This window comes from Pan troglodytes, chromosome 6 (genome assembly GCF_028858775.2).
Source record: "Pan troglodytes isolate AG18354 chromosome 6, NHGRI_mPanTro3-v2.0_pri, whole genome shotgun sequence".
NCBI classification, from domain to species: domain Eukaryota; kingdom Metazoa; phylum Chordata; class Mammalia; order Primates; family Hominidae; genus Pan; species Pan troglodytes.
The window spans coordinates 108958170-108977590 of record NC_072404.2 but is presented as its reverse complement, the minus strand read 5'-3'; the positions used below and the strand labels follow the sequence as shown (position 1 = coordinate 108977590).

Below are 19421 nucleotides of genomic sequence, written 5' to 3'. Positions count from 1 at the left end.
AGTTTGAGACCAGCCTGGCCAACACAGTGAAACCCGGTCTCTACTAAAAATACAGAAATCAGCCAGGCAAGGTGGCAGGTGCCTGTAATCCCAGCTACTTGGGAGGCTGACACAAGACAATCGTTTGAACCCAGGAGGCAGAGGTTGCAGTGAGCCGAGATCACGCTACTGCACTCCAGCCTGGGTGACAGAACGAGACTCTGTCTCAAAAAACAAACAAACAAACAAACAAAAAGTTATTCCTAGTTCTACTGAAACCTCGAACTATTTAGTCTTATTTTATATACCAACAACTTCCCAATCAAATCCCCTTTAAGTCCCAAACATTCAGCTTTTGTTCCAGAGGTCTGTGGAAAAGCAAGCTTTGTATCAATGCAAAGGAAAGTGACCCATTCTTGCTGTGAAGCAAGTTCCAGGGAGGAAAGGAGTTGCAGCCAGAGATGTGATTCCAACATTCCCAAACGCTTCTGTCTGAGACCTTCAGATTTTGTTTGAAACAAATTCTCAGAATACCAAACACACCTTTATTCAAGTGGAAGTACAAAAGCACATTCCTAAACCAAACGCATACATGTGATTTTTACATATTCTGCTTTTTAGGGATTACATAATCCTGTTTCAGTCACCATACGTGACTACTGGTCTCTATACATAAGGGTATACATGTTTGATAGGAAAAAACACATGCATTTTTCATTTGCTTTTACATTTAGATCAATTCATTTATATATCAATTTCATTTAGATTCCTACCTTGCCTTGATGAAATCCTACTCTTGCTGATGGCAAAGAAGTAAAATATAGTGGCAGAACTATCCTAGAGGTTAGCCATAGGAGGATTATAGAGTGAGCAATATATTTTTATATATTTGTTAAGGGTCCCTACTGAGTATTATAACACTGAACTATGAAAGCCTCAATTGCTGGACTGACAACAAGAATTTTAAATAACATTTGTCTTACTCACAAAATGTTATAAAGCTTAAGATGGAAAAATACAAAATGTTTTGACATTACCTAAAGAATCATGAACTCTTGTTAGGTATATGATGGTGGCCCTGAACTTGAGCCAACATCTGTAATCACTTTTATCAGCCAAAAAGCCATGTTCTTTTATATAGCCTGTAGACTATTAAAATACAAAAATGTGGTAATGGATAAACAACTATACACAAAGCCCTCACACTTTAAATACTGTCCTGGATTGATGAGGGAGGAGCAGAATTCAAACATTTATCTGCAATCCTAATGGTTAAAATTTTACCAGGAACAGACCTGCCACTCTCTTGAAATACTGTCTCTGAGATTAACATACGAACAGCATCATCTCTGTTGGAAGGCTACATTCCCTTATGATGCTGATTTGTGTGTGTGTGTGTATGGTTGTTTTTGTTTTTTTTTTTGAGAGTCCTGCTCTGTCGCCCAGGCTGGAGTGCAGTGGTGCAATCTCGGCTCACTGCAACCTCCGCCTCCCAGGTTCAAGCAGTTCTCCTGCCTCAGCCTCCTGAGTAGCTGGGATTACAGGCGCGTGCCACCACACCCGGCTAATTTTTGTATTTTTAGTAGAGACGGGGTTTCACCATGTTGGCCAGGATGGTCTCGATTGCCTGACCTCGTGATCCATCCGCCTCAGCCTCCCAAAGTGCTGGGATTACAGGTGTGAGCCACCACGCCCGGCCTGTGTATCTTCTTTATGTTTACCCTACCAAGAGCAGACCTGAGCATTTTGCTGGCCTTAGAGGTATATAAAAGAACTCTAAGCTTAGGCATGCAGAATAGGCACTGGATGAATGTAGTGAGGCTATTAGGAGTCTTGTTGGCTCCCTGATGTCCTTATCATCTGTCTTCTTAGCAGACTGTGGATGCACACAAGACAGCTAAAACCTTGGGCATCATTTGAAAATGTTTGGCTGCCTGCTACAATCTCAGGAGAGAGAATCCTTCATACTTATATTGGACTGGATATATTTTCAATCAAATTCTTTTTTAAAAAAAGATGCTTCACTTTAGGAAATAAGACACCAGACCAGCAACATCAAGTAGGTATGGAATACTTGCTGGTGAAACACTTAAAACTAGGAAACTTCTAAATCTTCTAAAGGTGCTTAAGAGAATGGAGAAGTTAATCAACAGGAATCCAAGTGTTGTGGCTGTAAAGCAATACGACATAAGATCCCTAGTAAAGAGCAGGCCTAAGAGTTGGTTTTGGAAAGAACTTGGGCCAAGAACAGCAGAAAAAGCTAAATGAGCTACTTACGTCGATGTGTTTTAATACTGGTGCATTAGCAGTATCTTATGGAAGTTGTGAACACTAAGAACCAATTTCAAAAAATATAAAAATGTTTATAGGGCATATTAAAATAAAAACAGCTTAAATGAGTTCTATAAATAAAATAGGCCCAGCACAGTGACACACGCCTGTAACCCCAGCACTTTGGGAGGACAGGTGGGAGGATCGCTTGAGGCCAGGAGTTCAAGACCAGCCTGGGCAACAAAGCAAGACCCCATCTCTGTTCTTTTTAATATCAAAATTATAATAAAAAAGTAAAAATAAATGTACCTACTTAGAATACATATTAAATAAAGGAACTCCATGAGAAAATGTCACTGCATTTACCAAGTCAACCCTAGATTTTTGTGCAATGAAAAAGATTGGGACTATGTATTAACAATTTCATAAACAAATAATCAACAATTTTCTCTCCATTATTTCGATGTTGGGTAAAGCCTGAAATGTGGTGTCGAGTTTTTCCATTTGCGTTACATCAAATTCTTGTCTACTATGGATATTCTGATATGACAAAGACTAGTTAAACTCCTATTGAAAGATCTGCCATTTACTACACCCAAATAAGTTCTCTTAGGTATAAATTCTTTGATGTTGAATGAGCGTTGGGTTATGACTGAATCTCCTCACACACATACACGCTTATTACATTTATAATCTTTTTGCATGGCGTGAATTTGATACTAAACAAGGTAGTTTCTTTGACTGATGGCTTTTTCACATTCATTGCAGCAATGGAATTTTATTCCCATGTGAATTCTCCAAATGTGACTAAGGTATGAAAATACTAATAGCATGAAAAATTTGCCACATTCAATACATTTATAAGATTTCTCACTGGTATAGATTTGCAGGAGTCGATTAAGAGTTTAACACTAATACCTTTTCTTCATTCGTCACATTCAGAGGGTTTCTCTCTGGTGTGAATTATCTGATGCTGAGCAATGGCTGAGCTATGACTGAAGGCTTTACCACATGCAGTACATACATGATTTCTCCCTGGTGTGAACTCTCAGATGCTGAATGAAGCCTGAATTTGATAAATATCTTCCCATCTTCATTACATTCATGAGTTCTCTTTGGTATGAATACTCTGATGTTGAACTAGATGAGCTCTCTGACTGGAGTTCTTTTCCCATACATCACAATCAAAGGCTTTCTGTCTGGTGAGGACTTCTTGTTGCAGGATAAGATCTGAGCTATGACTGAAACTGCCCTCATACTCATTACATTCATATGATTTCTCTTTCCTATGCATTTTGTGATGCTGAATAAGGCATGAGGTTTGACTGAAAGCTTTTCCACATTCATTACATTCATGTGCTTTCTCTCCTGTGTGAATTCTTTGATGCTGAATAAGATGTGAATTCAATCTGAAGTCTTTTCCACATTCACTACACGTATAGGGCTTTTCTCTGAAATGAATTCCTTGTTGTTTAATATAGGCCAACCCATATTCATCATACTCATAGGCTTTCTCTTCATGATGGACCCTCTGATGTTCAAGTAGGTATGAAGTATGGCAGAAGTCACTGCCACATACAGTACACTTACAGGGCATCTCTTTGTGAATTTTTTGATGTTGAGTAAGGTGGACACTACGACTGAAGACTCTTTCACAACTGCTACATTTGTAAGATTTGGCTCTGGTGTGAATTTTCTTATGCTGAATTATGCCTGAGCTTGGACTACAGGATTTATCAGACGCTTCACAGGATTTATCAGATGCTTCACATTTGTAAGGTTTTTCTCTAGTGTGTATTCTTTTATGTCGACTAAGACTTGAGCTCTGACTGAAAGACTTTTCACATTCTTTACATTTGTAGGGCTTCTCTCTAGTATGGATTCTCTGATGTCTAGTAAGGGCTGAGCTCTGATGGAAAATTTTCCCACATACATCACATTTATAGGATTTCTCAGTGTTAGGGATGCTCTCCCATTTATTAAGGTGGGAGAGATCCATTAAGCTTTCCTTACATTCACTACTCTGAAAATCCTCTGTTAGATTTAAGTGTTCATGTTTACCAGAGGCTGAATTCTGGTTGAAGCTCATGTCATACTTATCATTGTCATCGGTATTCTGTATTCTAAGAACTCTCTGATCTGCATCAATAGTAGAGTCCAGACTGAAGCTTTTTTCGGGTTCATGACATTCATTGTTCTTCTCACTGGTGAAGGTTTCCTTGCTGATTGTTATTTGCCTAAACTCTCTCTCCAGGTACAGAAATTTCCTTAGAATTTCCTGAAGTCTTTCTAATCTGTCCTCAGACTTATACACTTCTCTAGTCTCAGGAACTTGGGTAATATCGTGTTTGAGTCTTCCTACTCTCACTTTGTATGAATGCACTTCTTCCGAAATTTTCTGCTTAGGAATCAACAGCTTGTTCTCTTCTCTGGTCTCTCCATCTGATACAATATATAAATAGAAAATGCAAATGTAATCTGTACCCTGTGCTTAGGAAAAGAAAACTCAGATGAGAAAACTAAACAATGTAGTATCTACAAGGACAAGAAAAGTTTATTTACTCTGAAAAACAGGCACAAAATCTCAGCAGCAGAAGTTAAGGGCATAAACAGGAGCAGTGAGGTAAAACAGCGGACATGTTCAGCAGAGTAAGGAAATAATAGGGAAACAGCTGAAAGAATTTTAGATAAGCAACTTGATTGGGGTCTAGTACGACATGTGCACGGATACTAAACAAATGGGAAGGGTCAACCTAACTGAAGGGAAAAGGAGGGAACTCTCCATGCTAGGACACACACAGAGCTCTTCATTCTGAGTGCCAAAGCAGCTACAACTTGGCTCAACAATTGAACTTTACTTCCCTACTAATTCTATCTGATTCTGCCTTACTCACCTGAGCAGTTATCTCTTAAGACTTCTCTAGTCTTAGTTTCCAGATCAAAGACCTGTAGATCCTGTTCCAGCTGGGAGATCCCATCAGGCTTGGAAATTGGAAATCCTGCTCATAGAGAAGGAAATGGGATGTGGCAATGTATCCCCAGGTCCTACATCTGCCACTTTTTCTTTTAACTAATGATTAAGAGAGACAGAAGGTCGATTCTGAGAAGACATTAATTAGGAAGGTCTGGAGAGTGAAGAGGGCAAAGATCTACAAGGAGCTCAGATTTGTGCTCTAGAGGGATGTGTGTTAAGGGGCAAGTTGATGACTTGGGAGCAGAAGGATTCATTTAAATATTATTCAGACAACAGAATGTGTGCATGGGTTTGTCTTCACAGAAGTTATCATTATCACTCTCCATCTGTTACCTAAAGATTAATCTTCGGATTAGATCTGGTCTACAAGTATCAAAATGGAGGTCATCAAAATATAATTCTGCTGGACTGGAGAAAGGTGAAACTCAAGCACCTGCTGCATGGTTAGCTAACCTGTAGCAAGAGAATCAGTGAAAACTGAATAAATATTCTAAGGACCAATCTCAAGAAACAATTTGTTTCAGTACACATAAGAAAACAAAGAGTAATATGACACATTCTTACCCATTAGGAGTGTAGCATTTATTCAATAAACATTTATGAAGTGCCTCCTCTATGCAAAGTATGCAGGGGATAAGAGGCCAAGAAGGTCCCTTCCCTCGAGGACCTCACACTCTACACAGAGACAGCTCTAAACAACTAACTACAATAAAATATAGAGAGGGAAGTGCAATCAGTGCATCTTCACATAAAACAGTCTTTCTATGGCTTGCATAATGCAATGCTTGGATATAAATCTCTTTTAAAGCTAAAGCAACAGGCAGTCTGCTTCCAAGGAGACAGAATTTTAATACTATTAGTATCAAAGGGCAGTTTTTAAATGTGTCCAGCCCAGAAAGCTTCTAATAGCACACATACAAGGTCTGGCTCAAGCCCCTCATCTCCAAAAACCTTTCTCTCCATTTACTGAATGTGTACAAAATTTATTAGTTGTTCCCTCTTATCCTGACATGTCACATATAACGGTGTTTACATAGATTTTTTTTTAAGTGGTTTCAGGTATTGTCATTCATACTTGATTTATAAACTCTTTGATAGAAGGGACCAGGTATCTTGTATCTTGCAATTCTTTTGATTAATTTACTTAACAGCTACTTATTGAGTGCCAACTCTGTGCGCCCAAGTATCAATGTATTAACAGCTACCCAATTTTATAAAAAGGGCATTGGGGCTGGAAAATATGAAGAACTGACAGCTGCCCCAAAGATTCCATGTGAGAGCCTATGAGCAAGGAGATCAGAATAGATAGAAGAAAGGTATTTACTGTGTTTCTGAAATCCTGTGGGACATTTAGAGTCAATTCTCCTTGTGGACATATATTTAATTAAGGTCCGCCCTGTCAAATGAAATCGTTTCAGAAGTTTAAAAAGTAAAGTTAGTGTAACATGAAGCAGCAATCAATATTGTTCTCAGAATTCCAATAACATAATTTGCAACTTTTAACTCTGAGATATTTAAAGTGTCTGTCGATATTTGGTAACTGAAAGAAATTCTGGCTGCTTACTCCATATCTACACTTAAAACACATATGCACAACAAAAAAGGTGGTCTTCATGTGGGATGAGGGGTTTGATTTTAGATGTGTGTTTAACGTAATGTAGGAAGGTATAAGAGAAAATGCCCAGCAGATGAGTACGCAAAGGCATACAGAGTGATAAAATGGACTTCAGAGACTAAGAAGGGAAAGGGTGGGAGAAGGGACAAGGGATAAAAAACTATATATTAGGTACAATGTACACTATTCCAGTGACAGGTGCACTAAAATCTCAGAATTCACCACTATGTATTAGAATTCATCCATGTAACAAAAAACCACTTGTACCCCCCCAAAACTACTGAAATAATTTTTTTTTAAAAGAGAAAATGCCTAGCAGGTAAAGATACAATATCACAGTTTAGAAGAGAGAACAGGGTATCATCAGTACCATCAAAATATTATTAAGTTTTACTAAGTACTTGGTAGGTGCAAAGTACCATGCCAAGAGCTCTCTAGGTTTTCACTCATTTAATACCATAAATTTAAAACGTAGAAACTATTATTATAGCCATTTTACAGATGGGAATACTAAGATTCAGAGTGGTTAAGTAGCTTGCCCAAGGTTACAATAACTGGTAATGCTTAGTTTTCAAACCCGCACAGTCTTATTTCAGAACCTAGCCTTTAAACAATCTGCTAGTAAAAAAAAAATTATGATTTTGCCTCCTAACAAGCCCTGAAAAAAAATAAATAATGACTGTGAACAAAATCCATCCCTTCCTCCAAATTACACACAGAAAGAACGTGTAAGTTTTCTTGGCACTAGCCTAAATGCCTATTTCCTAAATTTAACTCAAAACTTTGCTTTCAGGCCGGGCGCGGTGGCTCACGCCTGTAATCCCAGCACTTTGGGAGGCCGAGGTGGGCGGATCACGAGGTCAGGAGATCGAGACCATCCTGGCTAACACGGTGAAACCCCGTCTCTACTAAAAATACAAAAAATTAGCCGGGCGTGGTAGCGGGCGCCTGTAGTCCCAGCTACTCGGGAGGCTGAGGCAGGAGAATGGCGTGAACCCGGGAGGCGGAGCTTGCAGTGAGCCGAGATCGCGCCACTGCACTCCAGCCTGGGCGACAGAGCGAGACTCCGTCTCAAAAAAAAAAAAAAAAAAAAAAAAAAAAAAAAACTTTGCTTTCAAAATATGCACTTGCTTTATTTACATTTTTCCTGTTTAAAATTAATGTATTAAAACTTTTTGATTTTATTTAAATCTTGAGTTTTCTAATATGATTTATAAAATATTGACAGTGAAGTAAAAGTTAAATACAAACAACAGAGAAAAAGTGATTAGAGTAACATACGGTGAACCAGGATCCTAAATAATTGGAGTCGCAGAAGTGTTAATTAAAAGGGATCTATGGCTGGGCGCAGAAGCTCACACCTGTAATCCCAGCACTTTGGGAGGCCATGACGGACAGATCACTTCAGCCCAAGAGTCTGAGACCAGCCTGGGCAACATAGTGAGATCCCACCTCTACAAAAAATACAAAAATTAGCCAGGCATGGTGGCACACGCCTGTAGTCCCAGCTACTTGGGAGGCAGAGGCAGAATGATCGCTTGAGCTCAGAAGGCCGAGGCTGCAGTGAGCCAAGATCACACCACTGTACTCCAGCCTGGGTGAGAGTGAGATCCTGTCAGTCAGTCAGTCAGTCAATCAACCAACAAACGAATCAAGAGGACCTATGGACCAGGCATGGTGGCTCACACGTGTAATCCCAGCACTTTGAGAGGTCAAGGCAGGAGGATCTCATGAGCTCAGGAATTTGAGACCTGCTTGGGGAACACAGTGAGACTCCATCTCTACAAAAAATTAAAATTAAAAATTAAAAGGGATCTAAAAGATGATTTATTATCAAGGAAATGGAAATCCTTTACAATAAAAATCCAAACCCCAGCCAGGCACGGTGGCTCGCGCCTGTAATCCTAGCACTTTGGGAGGCCAAGGCAGGCGGATCACAAGGTCAGGAGATCGAGACCATCCTGGCTAACACGGTGAAACCCTGTCTCTACTAAAAATACCAAAAATTAGCCGGGCGTGATGGCGGGTGCCTGTAGTCCCAGCCACTCGGGAGACTGAGGAAGGAGAATCGCTTGAACCCGGGAGGCAGAGGTTGCAGTGAGCCGAGATCACGCCACTACACTCCAGCCTGGGCGACAGAGTGAGACTCCGTTTCAAAAAAAAAATCCAAATCCCTAGACAATAGTCCAAACAATAATAAATTTGAGGAAACTCCACTATAAATAAATAATTTGAACACACTCCTGAAATTTTTATTTGTATTAAAAAATCTGGGCTATAGCTCATATCGCTTGCTATTCTTTCCAAAATATTAAAGTAACTAGCACAAGGCAGGTACTTAATTTTTTTTTTTTTTTTTTTTGGCCGGGGGATATGGAGTCTCGCTCTGTCGCCCAGGCTGGAGTGCAATGGCATGATCTTGGCTCACTGCAACCTCCACCTCCCGGGTTCAAGCGATTCTCCAGCCTCAGCCTCCTGGGTAGCTGCAATCACAGGCATGTACCACCATGCCCGGCTAATTTTTGTATTTTTAGTAGAGACGGGGTTTCACCATGTTGGTCAGGCTGGTCTCGAACTCCTGACCTTGTGATCCGCCCACCTCACCCTCCCAAAGTGCTGGATTACAGGCGTGAGCCACCGCACCCGACACAAGCCAGGTACTTATATGCATAATCTAATTCAATCCTGTACCCAGAAGGTAGACATTATTTTTCATGTTTTATAAACCAAGAAAATGAGTGTCAGATTAAATAATTTGTTCAACATACTACAGCTGGTAAGTGGAACCCAAGCTTGTTCCCAGTTTATATTCTTTCCAACCTATCATACTGCCTATCAAAGAAAGCATTAGTAGCAGGTTCTCTTGACATTGACGTGAATGCTTTTTTTTTTTTTTTTTTGAGACGGAGTTGCACTCTGTCACCCAGGCTGGAGTGCAATGGCACCATCTCGGCTCACCTCAACTCCACCTCCTGGGTTCAAGTGATTCCCCTGCCTCAGCCTCCAGAGTAGCTGGGATTACAGGCATGCGCCACCATGCCCGGCTAATTTTGTATTTTTAGTAGAGACGGGGTTTCTCCATGTTGGTCAGGCTGGTCTCGAACTCCCAACCTCAGGTGATCCGCCTGCCTTGGCCTCCCAAAATGCTGGGATTACATGCGTGAGCCACAGCGCCTGGCTGACTCTATGCTTTCAAAATATGCACTTGCTTTACATTTTTTCCTTTTAAAATTAAGTTATTAAAACCTCTTGATTTTAAGGCTGGATGTGGATCACATGAGGCCAAGACTTCAAGACCAGCCTGGCCAACATGGCAAAACCCCATCTCTACTAAAAATACAAAAATTAGCTGGGTATGGTGGTGCATGCCTGTAGTCCCAGCTACTCTGGAGGCTGAGGCACAAGAATGGCTTGGGCCTGAGAGGCGGAGGTTGCAGTGAGCTGACATTGTGCCACCACACTCCAGCCTGAGCGACAGAGCAAGACTCTGTCTCCAAAAAAAAAATTATTTTATTTAAATCTTGAGAGTTTTCTAATAAAATTTATTTTAATCTGGTCTTCAAAAATAACAGTTAAAGCTGAGCATGGTGTTGGCTCACATGTGTAATCCCAGGACTCTGGGGAGCTGAGGCAGGCAGATCACTTGAGCCCAGGAGTTCAACAGCCTGGGTAACATAGCGAAACACCTTCTTTACTAAAAATAGAAAAAAATTAGCATGATGGTACAGGCCTATAGTCCCAGCTACCCAGAAGGCTGAGGTAGGAGGATCACCTGAGCCTGGAGGGAAGTCCAGGCTGCAGTGAGCTGTTATCATGCCACTGTATTCTAGCCTGGGCAACAAGAGGGGACCCTGCCTCAAAAATAATAATATTTAAAATTTGCCTTATCATATGGTTTGCTGCTTTTACTACGGCTATGCTTTTAGCCATCTGAAAGCTTCACGCTTTTCTTCCTGGTCCTTAATACACAAATAATATCTCTCCTTAGCAATATCATTCTTTTGTAGATACCTGTTGGACTGGAATGTGTCCCTAGAGAGCTTTACTTTTTGAATGCATGTCCTTTCTGGTCCCAAACTATATACTGGCCTGTCTGTCCAATTTGTCATGGCATTTTGAATTTTTCTTGTCATCAGAGTACACACAACTCACTAAAAATATTAAAAACTCCATGTGTAGTTGAACTTATTGTCCTAAGGGCACAAAGTAGTGAAAAAGTGCAGGGGCTTCAGAGGCAGATCTGGGTCCCAAGCCTCTCACTGATCCTGCAAAGATCACTTAACTTCTCTGAGCCTCAGTTTCCTCAGATATAAAATAGGAGCAGTGTCATCTGCTCACAGGGTTATGGTAAGGATTAAATGAGATATATACACATATCCTTTATATATACATATACACACACACACACACACACAAATGTCCTATGTCTGTGTGTGTGTATATACATATGTGTGTGTGTGTGTGTGTGTGTATACACACATATATATAGTACCCAATAACATATTGGCTGCTCAATAAATACTAAATAGCTGTGACAATGGAAAACATTCTGTGCAAAATAACTGTAGTCCTTTATGACATCAAGTTAAAAAAGCAGAGAGTATGTGCCAAACATTCCCAATCTACTGACCCAGTTAATATCAATTAGAATTTTAACAAGCATGCTTCTGAGGCCATCATCTAATAGGGCACCTGCCACACTTACCCATGTGAAAAGCAACCCGGTCCCCTTTCTGGGTCTTAATCTACCACACTAAGTAACAGGTAACTTCCCTATGGATAGTGACCCAGAGGCAAATTGTTCATTCACCATCAATGGAGTATGTTCCTTTTTCAATTATGTGGTAACGAAAATTACTTATTACCGACTTCTTTACTCAGCTATTTGTACTCTGTATATTTACTGCTGCATAGTGGAAGCACTTAAGCAAAGGACCAACGTTCTGATGTCTGTGACAAATACAATCTGGAGGCCAGGCGCAGTGGCTCACAACCTGTAATCCCAGCACTTTGGGAGGCCGAGACAGGCGGATCACGAGGTCAGGAGATCGAGACCATCCTGGCTAAGATGGCGAAACCCCGTCTCTACTAAAAATACGAAAAGATTAGCCAGGCATGGTGGCGAGCATCTGTAGTCCCAGCTACTTGGGAGGCTGAGGCAGGAGAATGGCATGAACCCGGGAGGTGGAGCTTGCGGTGACCAGAGATGGTGCCACTGCACTCCAGCCTGGGCAACAGAGCAAGACTCCGTCTCAAAAAAAAAAAAAAGTCTTACAACCCTAAAAAGTTAAATTAATAAATGTATAAACTTAACCCAGTTATGCTGGAGGTTGCAATTTTTGTTAAAAATCAGACCTTGGCGATGACCTTGAGCAGCAGGACATAAATAATTCCCGCAAGCTTAGTGTTCCAATAATGGAACACTAGGCATAAATGGGTTAATTTTCAGATGAAGTCTGCTGAACCCAAAAATATGAAAATGATTTCCCAAGGATTGTAAAAATAACTGCTAAGGAGATGCTGCTAACTTGATCACAAAAGCAAGATGAGTAGAAGGCTTTCTTGCACTGTGCGTGTGTCTCTTGTATGTGTAAAAGTGTGTATGCATGTCGACTGCATGTCGAGTGTGCAGTGCAGAGATAAGAGAGGAAATGGGATAAAGTTCAGTCTATAGCATACTATGCTATTAGACTGCATTAAACTGCTACAAAGTTTCTTTACTCCAAAAAGTAGACAGGTTAACTGTTGGAAACTCTGTAATTATTAGATAAAATTAACAGTACTTTACAATTATATGTATGTCACTTTACAGTTTACAAAGTTATTAAGTAGATATTCAATTTGATGCCCTGAAATAAATTTAACTTCTTTGCCCTCCCTTCTCCTCTCCATCAAGGACAGAGTAAGGAACACTTAATCAGGAAAGGCAATATAAATGCATCAATCTGTACAGAACCACAAAGAATAAAGGGGAGGAAGGTAGGACCTTGAAGAGGGCCACAGGGACTTCAAGGAAGGAGGAAACCAGAATGTTAAACATGAGGGAAGCCCAGGGTTCACAGGAGAGTTAGGCACCATATGGGGCAGGTTGTGTTCGCCACATAAAAGGAGGGGCACACAGCATAAGTTTCACATTCTAAAATAATATGAAAAGACCATAACTGAAGAGCTGAATTTGGAATTTCTGGTTTTTCACAATACAAGTAGATGATGACCACCAACCATGGTTTCTGAATGAACTGGGTTCAAAACACATCTGGTTGCAACAGACGGCTTCCTTGGACCCTAACATTTGAAATTAAACAGAGGTAATTTGAGGAGCTGCGATTTTACACAGTGGTGGCATCCTGGGGAGCTTCTATTCCATCAGTCAATTTTAATATCTCACAATCGTGGAAAAGGAGTTTCCGAGCAGGGACGAGCAATATCGATGGGAAGCCGATACTTGGGCCATCTCTTGGAGATTCCTGCTGTAAGGACGGCAAGTGTTTCTCCAGAGAAAGCACTTGCCTGGGTATGACTCAGGGCCGGGCAGGAATTCACACTATGAATCCGGGTGGTGGGAAGGCGGAGAAGTATGCCTACAAAGATTAAAGAGCCAGGAATGGAAAACACACTAAAAACCGTCCCAGTGGGCAGGCTGCCTCCCCACAAATAAGAAGACCTTGAATCCTGAGCATAATCAGGGAGACAAAGCAATGCCCTGGATGCCACCAGCATAGACAAAGCCAACGGAAAAAAAAAAAAAGAAAAGAAAATGCATGATTCAGTATTTACACACACAAAAAGAAGAGTGCAGAAGCAAGCAAGAAACTAAAGAAAAAGGAGGCTGGGTGCGGTGGCTCATGCCTGTAATTCCAGCACTTTGGGAGGCCAAGGAAGGTGGATCACTTGAGGTCAAGAGTTCGAGATCAGCCTGACCAGCATGGTGAAACCCCGTCTCTACTAAAAATACAAAATTAGCCAGGCGTGGTGGCTCATGCCTGTAATCCCAGCTACTTGGGAGGCTGAGGCAGGAGAATCGCTTGAACCTGGAAGGCAGAGGTTGTAGTGAGTTGAGATTGCACCACTGCACTCCAGCCTGGGCAACAAGAGTGAAACTCCATCTAAAAATAAAATAAAATAAAAAATATAATATAATATAAAAAATAAACTAAAGAGAAAGGAACAATGCTCACACCAAGGGAGCTGCCGACAAACCCCACTGATGCTTCCCGGCAGCACTACAGCTTGGCTAATCCCAGCTTCCCACTGTACCTTTCAAAATGACAAGGGAGAGACATGAGTTAAGCATTGACCCCACCTCAGCATGGGGTAAACGTCTGAGATTTCTGCTGCCCTGGGTGTGGTTACGTGGGATTACCATTCTGGGTGACTCACTGAAATGTACTCACAGTGAGTCATGCCTTCAAATGACATCTCAAGTTCTGCCTGCTTGGAGATACATCTGGGGATCTTAAGGGGTGAGGGACTACTCAACAAGAAGGAATTTAGCCTGTCTTTTTAAACAGCATTTCTTTTTCCTAGAAAAATGGGAAATTCTTCAATTCTCTAATACAGGGACACTGAGATAACAAAGAGGAAAGTGTCTGGTTGGAGGTTGGGAGGCCACCCTGGGGTCTCTCCTACAAAAATGGAAAAGAAAAGAAGGGTGAGAAATCAAGCAAAGCACAAGAAAGTTTCCCTTTGCTAAAAGGGAAAAGATGCCCCACAATGGCCATAAACATGAACTGGGGATAAGGAGGAGAATGTCTCTTCTTGGCACCCCCAAACAAACGTTAATTACCCCTCCCGGAGAAGAAGATGTGAAAGATAAGGATTCAGAGGTTCTAAGTCCTGGAATCTAAGCCACACTCTACAGACCTTCTCAGAGACCTTATACTTAGGAAGAAACAAGAAAGTAAAGAAATTCAAATAGATAAACCGAATAATAAGGAAGTCCTTACCCAGTGAGACCACGTTCCCATAATTCTCTAACATCACTTCTCTGTAGAGGTCCCTCTGAACAGGGTCCAGGTATCCCCATTCCTCTCGAGTAAGGTGCACAGCCACATCCTCGAATGTCACAAACTCCTGAAATAACACATCCTGGCTGCTCTGAGGAATGAGAACACTGTAGCACCATGGCCAGAGAATGAAGATCATAGAGAGGGTATCCACTGTGTACTTACGTTGAGGAGGAGGGAGAACAGATTAGAACCTACGGAATAAAGCCCATAACCCTTAAACATCTAATAAGCACCCATCACACAACCACAGACAAAGAGAAAACAGAGTTTGCTCATGGCACTGGGGAGATGGGAAGTTGGTTTATGTGAAGTCCAGGTCTCCGAAGAGGATCAATTCCCAAAATGGAGTCTGCTATTGAAAAAAATTCCAGGCAAGGTCTACAGATGGGATGAGAGAGAGGCCACACTCCATCAGTAGCAATAGTCCCTGAGGAAAAGCAGAGGGTTCCTCAGCTCACCTGGTACCTGGCTGTCAAGAGCGCAGCTGCCTGGTCTCTTGGGCTTCCCTCACGGGGAAGAGCAGGCACCTGAGGAACAGGTGGAGCTGAGGGAGGAGAAAGGAGTGAAGAGTGAGAGCAGCCCTTTCCCAGGGCTCCCTTTCAGAGGAGGCCTCTCCAGCCCAAGGGGTGTCAGCAGGACCCTCCTCAATACTCTATTAAAACCAATGAACATTTTTCAGGTATTGGGTGTGTCTACTCTGCTTCGTCTCAGTACTTGCATGCCTTATGCGTGTTTTGACCTGTGATGCAGGATTTTCTTAGGAAAGCTTGTATTTCACTTTATCTTCATCACATGACAGTCCTCTTACAGAAGAGTAAGACTATACCTGTTTTGCAGATGGGCAAAGCAAAGCATAAAGACTTGTGAGGACTTGTCCTGGGCTAGGGTTATTTAGCAGACTTCTGACCCTTTCCAGGCACTGTTCTAGACACTTGATCAGCGTTTCTCTTGTGAATGGGTGCTGTCTCAACCAGTGTGTAAGGCCCCCAAGAACAAGAAAGGGTCATCTGTTTCCTCGACATCTTTTCCACAGTCCCACAATCCCCCACAGCACTCTACACATTGTGGCACTTGATCTGTGTGTGTGACACACAAGTTATTTCAGGCACTAGAGTTAACCACAGGCAATCTAAGACACAGCTCCTACAAAACAAAGGAAGAAAAAGACCAACCTACCTATACGATACAGCAAAGTGTGACTGCGTAGTCAAAATACAGTATATATACATTCATACAGGCATTGTGTTCAACCAAGGAATTAAATGGTTGCTTCCTTGACCAAATTTAGTCTAGTCACAAAACACTGCAGTTACAACAGAATGGATGGCAGGTGACAAAGCAAAGAAAAACTAAGTGAAGGGAACAGGGGAAAGAAAGGTCCTGAACCTAAGAGGAAGTGAGAGCCAGGAAAGGACTGTGAGATGTGGCAAAAGCAGCATATCTTAGAAATTATTCTGGATGTGAGAACTGGGATGAAGTGAAGGTTGCCTGAAGGAAAAACCACCACAGCGAGTAAGCAGCCATCACTCTGCTTATTTGAGAAAGATGAGCTATCCTTAATAAAGGGGCTCAGACTAGGACTGAACTGAGTCACATCTGCCCCCTCTTTCATTCCTCCCTCTAGGGACCATGTTCTTATTCCAGTTCTTGGCCTCTCTCAAACCAGGCCCAGGAGCCCCCTCGGGAGCCCCTCCACACTCCCACTCTCCCAGACGGAAGTGCTTTCTCTGCCTTACCCCCAGTGAGTCCCTGTTCCATGTCGGTGTCCTGCACAAACTGAGGCTCTGGGGACAGACACTCAGACTGGGTCTCCAAAGACTGAAACTGGACCCTTGGTGACCCTGCTGCTTCCTGGGCTGGTATTTCCTCCATCACTGCTCTGGAGGACAATGACCATCACTGCAAGGTAAGATTAAGAGAAATTACTGTAATAAGTTAAAGCATTTCATTTTATATCGTCAGGACTTTACAAAGGATCTTACACACTATGGATATTCAATAAAAATTAGTTGATAATGATTAACCACCCTAAATAAGTAACAGAAAAATGGGGCCAAGCGCAGTGGCCTGTAATCCCAGCACTTTGGGAGGCTGAGGCGGGAAGATCACTTGAGGTCAGGAGTTCAAGACCAGCCTGACCAACATGGTGCAACTTCTTCTCTACTAAAAATACAAAAATTAGCCAGCGTGGTGGTGCGGGTCTGTAATCCCAGCTATTCGGGAGGCTGAGGCAGGAGAATTGCTTGAATCCAGAAGGCATACGTGGCAGTGAGCCAAGATCGCGCCACTGCACTCCAACCTGGGCAACACAGTGAGACTCCGTCCCAAAAAAAAAGAAAAAAGAAAAAAAAGAAAAAGAAATATGGATATGCTTCAGCTTTAAATACTTAAGAACCAAATCATAGAAGAGTCTCTAATTTGGAATTTGTGGCATTAAAAAAATTAACACGGTACAATTTAATAGTGTAAAGCTTTCTGTGGAAACTTTAAAATATTTAAAATTGGCCACGTGCGGTGGCTCAAGCCTGTAATCCCAACAGTTTGGGAGGCACAGACGGGTGGATCCCTTAAGCTCAGGAGTTCCAGACCGTCCTGGACAACATGGTGAAACCCCGTCCCTACAAAAATAATAATAATAATAATAATAATTAGGTGGCCCAGGCCTGTAGTTCCAGCTACTCCAAAGGCCAAGGCAGGAGAATCGCTTGAGCTTGGGAGGTAGAGGCTGCAGTGAGCTATGACTGCGCCACTGCACTCCAGCCTGTATGACAGCGTGACAGCCCACCTCAAATAAACAAAACAAAATATTTAAAATTTACAATCGTCTTTGGAGGCTCAAGTTGGTGCCCAGAGAAACATGCTAGTTATGATTGCTCATTTTATTTTAATTTTGTTTTAGCAGAGATGGGAGTCTCGCTATGTTGCCCAGGCTGGACTCGAACGCCTGGCCTCAAGCGATCCTCCCACTTCGGCCTCCCAAAGTGCGGGGATTACGGCGTGAACCACCGTGACAGGCCCGCGTTTACGTAAATAAACTCATTTAAATAAATAAAACAGCAGGCCCCCTAGGAATATCTTGGTAACACCGTCAGCCCACTCCGATTTACAACACGGGCTTGGCGAATAAAACTCCACTTTTGGGGTCAGGCCCTTCGCTAACTCAGACCAGCTAGACCGGCCTTTTCCCGGAATCCTGAGAGCAACGCAGGTAAGAGCTGCGGTTCGAACAGGTTTGAGCGGCGTCCTTCAGGCCCAAGGACGCATGAGGGTACCGTCCCCCTCCCACCACCCTCGCCCTGGGCCCCTGCCCGGCTCCCAGCTCGGTCCTCAGAAGGCCTTGCCCGGCGCTGCCCTCCTCCCACTTCCCTTTTAGGCCAAGGCAAAGTCCCAAAAGGACCAGTGGGGACATACAGACCAGCTCGCACCAGGGCACGGTCGCCGGCTCCTGACGGCGGGGCCCTCGGTCCGCGAGGTGAATGAACCAGGGCTGAAGAGAAACAGGCCCTCCTCGCACCCGGGCCTCCGCGCACTCTCGGGGAAGCGAACTACCGTCGGCCGCGGCCGGACGCCGCCTCCTTCTACTCCCGTGAAGGCAAAACAAGCTGCCACCCCGCTGCGACCCCAGAACGGCTTCCGGGTACTCACCGAGGGGAGGGGCGGGCCTGGCCGCTGTCCTGTCACCTACACACTCGCGCTCGGGGCCACCACAGCCTCTCCCGGGCCGCTGTAGACAGCCCCGAGGCCGGCGCTTCTCGGTGGCACTTCCGGCGACGGAGTGCAGGGTCCCGAATGAGGGCCCCCCCTCCTCCGCCCAGGCATGAGGGTCCCGGATGTGGGTGAGAGCCCCGGATGAGGGTCCCGGATGTGAGTGAGGGCCCCGGATGTGAGTGACGGCCCCGGATGAGGAACTCGGATGAGGAACTCGGAGGAGGAGCTGGGCCCGCGCGTCCATGATTCGAAGGCTCGTTTTCGCAGCTTTTCCACGTCTTTTTCCGGTCCCACTGCCCTCCATGCTAACTCACTGGGCGTCTCTAGCCGTTATACCAACAATGACTACGACCAGTGTTGGGAAAGCGCCCCCGGGGCCCCTCCCTGACGCCAGCCCATCCTTGAGACTCCCTGCAAGGAGGCGGCCCGACCCAGTGGGTGCGTGTCGTTGGGGTGAGGAGGAATGGCCGACCTAATGGCCCCGCTTCCGTGAGTAGCACAGGGGTGCCTGCTCAGAGTGTAGTACAACGCTGACAAGTAGAAGGCGAGGATTGCGGGGCCTGGGTGAGATGGGACCCACTAAGTTGTGGGATCGAAATCTCAGTAGGTCCTTGGAGAAAGCGGGGACGGGAGGGGAGATGAGCAGATTGGAATGGAACCGAGAGAGACGGAGGAAACTGACAGTTGCGTCCCTGGTGGGAAGACTAAAATCTATGCAGAAACAGGGATAGGCAAAAGCATGGTGCACAAGCGGGACAGGCAGAGCGCCGGGACAGAAACCCTTAGGACATTCTGACACCTTGCTGAACCTGGATCCTTACAGAATATGTCTTGTAGGTGAAGCTAGATCTGCAAGGCATAGGCA

The 19421-nt window shown here is 43.5% G+C and overlaps 2 protein-coding genes across 47 annotated transcripts in view; one reads left to right on the top strand and one right to left on the bottom strand.

Moving 5' to 3' along the window:
• Nucleotides 1–501: 501 nt before the first annotated feature.
• ZNF655 (zinc finger protein 655) lies at nucleotides 502–18860 on the bottom strand. 45 transcript variants are annotated; one of them, XR_010158599.1, is made up of 7 exons: nucleotides 18494–18737; nucleotides 16585–16747; nucleotides 15307–15392; nucleotides 14786–14912; nucleotides 5145–5249; nucleotides 2433–4692; nucleotides 502–1644 (listed from the first exon to the last, which is right to left on the bottom strand). XR_010158599.1 is itself a non-coding variant. In XM_063814756.1 (6 exons), the coding sequence occupies exons 2-6, from the start codon at nucleotides 16718–16720 to the stop codon at nucleotides 3353–3355; spliced, it is 1794 nt and encodes a 597-aa protein (XP_063670826.1). In that variant the 5' UTR covers nucleotides 16721–16747; nucleotides 18494–18737; the 3' UTR covers nucleotides 502–3352. The 45 variants fall into 45 exon arrangements, 23 of the variants coding, with proteins under 23 accessions (XP_063670826.1, XP_063670830.1, XP_063670827.1 ...); XR_010158615.1 differs by lacking the exon at nucleotides 15307–15392 and having other exon boundaries at nucleotides 18494–18860; XR_010158600.1 differs by lacking the exon at nucleotides 5145–5249.
• FAM200A (family with sequence similarity 200 member A) overlaps nucleotides 18741–19421 on the top strand; it is a 12563-nt gene continuing 11882 nt past the window's right edge. The window contains exon 1 of one of the 2 annotated variants that reach the window (XR_010158622.1): nucleotides 18741–18994. The gene's annotated coding sequence lies outside the window, so the exon portion shown is untranslated. The remainder of the gene's footprint in view (nucleotides 18995–19421) is intronic. The other variant, XR_010158623.1, reaches the window with a different exon arrangement.

What these genes read in the sequence shown, in the direction of transcription:
- ZNF655 (XM_063814756.1), bottom strand. Translation starts at nt 16,720, where the DNA reads ATGGAGGAAATACCAGCCCAGGAAGCAGCAGGGTCACCAAGGGTCCAG. An exon ending in GGAACAGGGACTCACTGGGG is followed by an intron (nt 15,393 to 16,584) that starts GTAAGGCAGAGA and finishes CTCCTCCCTCAG; the next exon opens with CTCCACCTGTTCCTCAGGTG. An exon ending in TCTTGACAGCCAGGTACCAG is followed by an intron (nt 14,913 to 15,306) that starts GTGAGCTGAGGA and finishes GTGTTATTTCAG; the next exon opens with GAGTTTGTGACATTCGAGGA.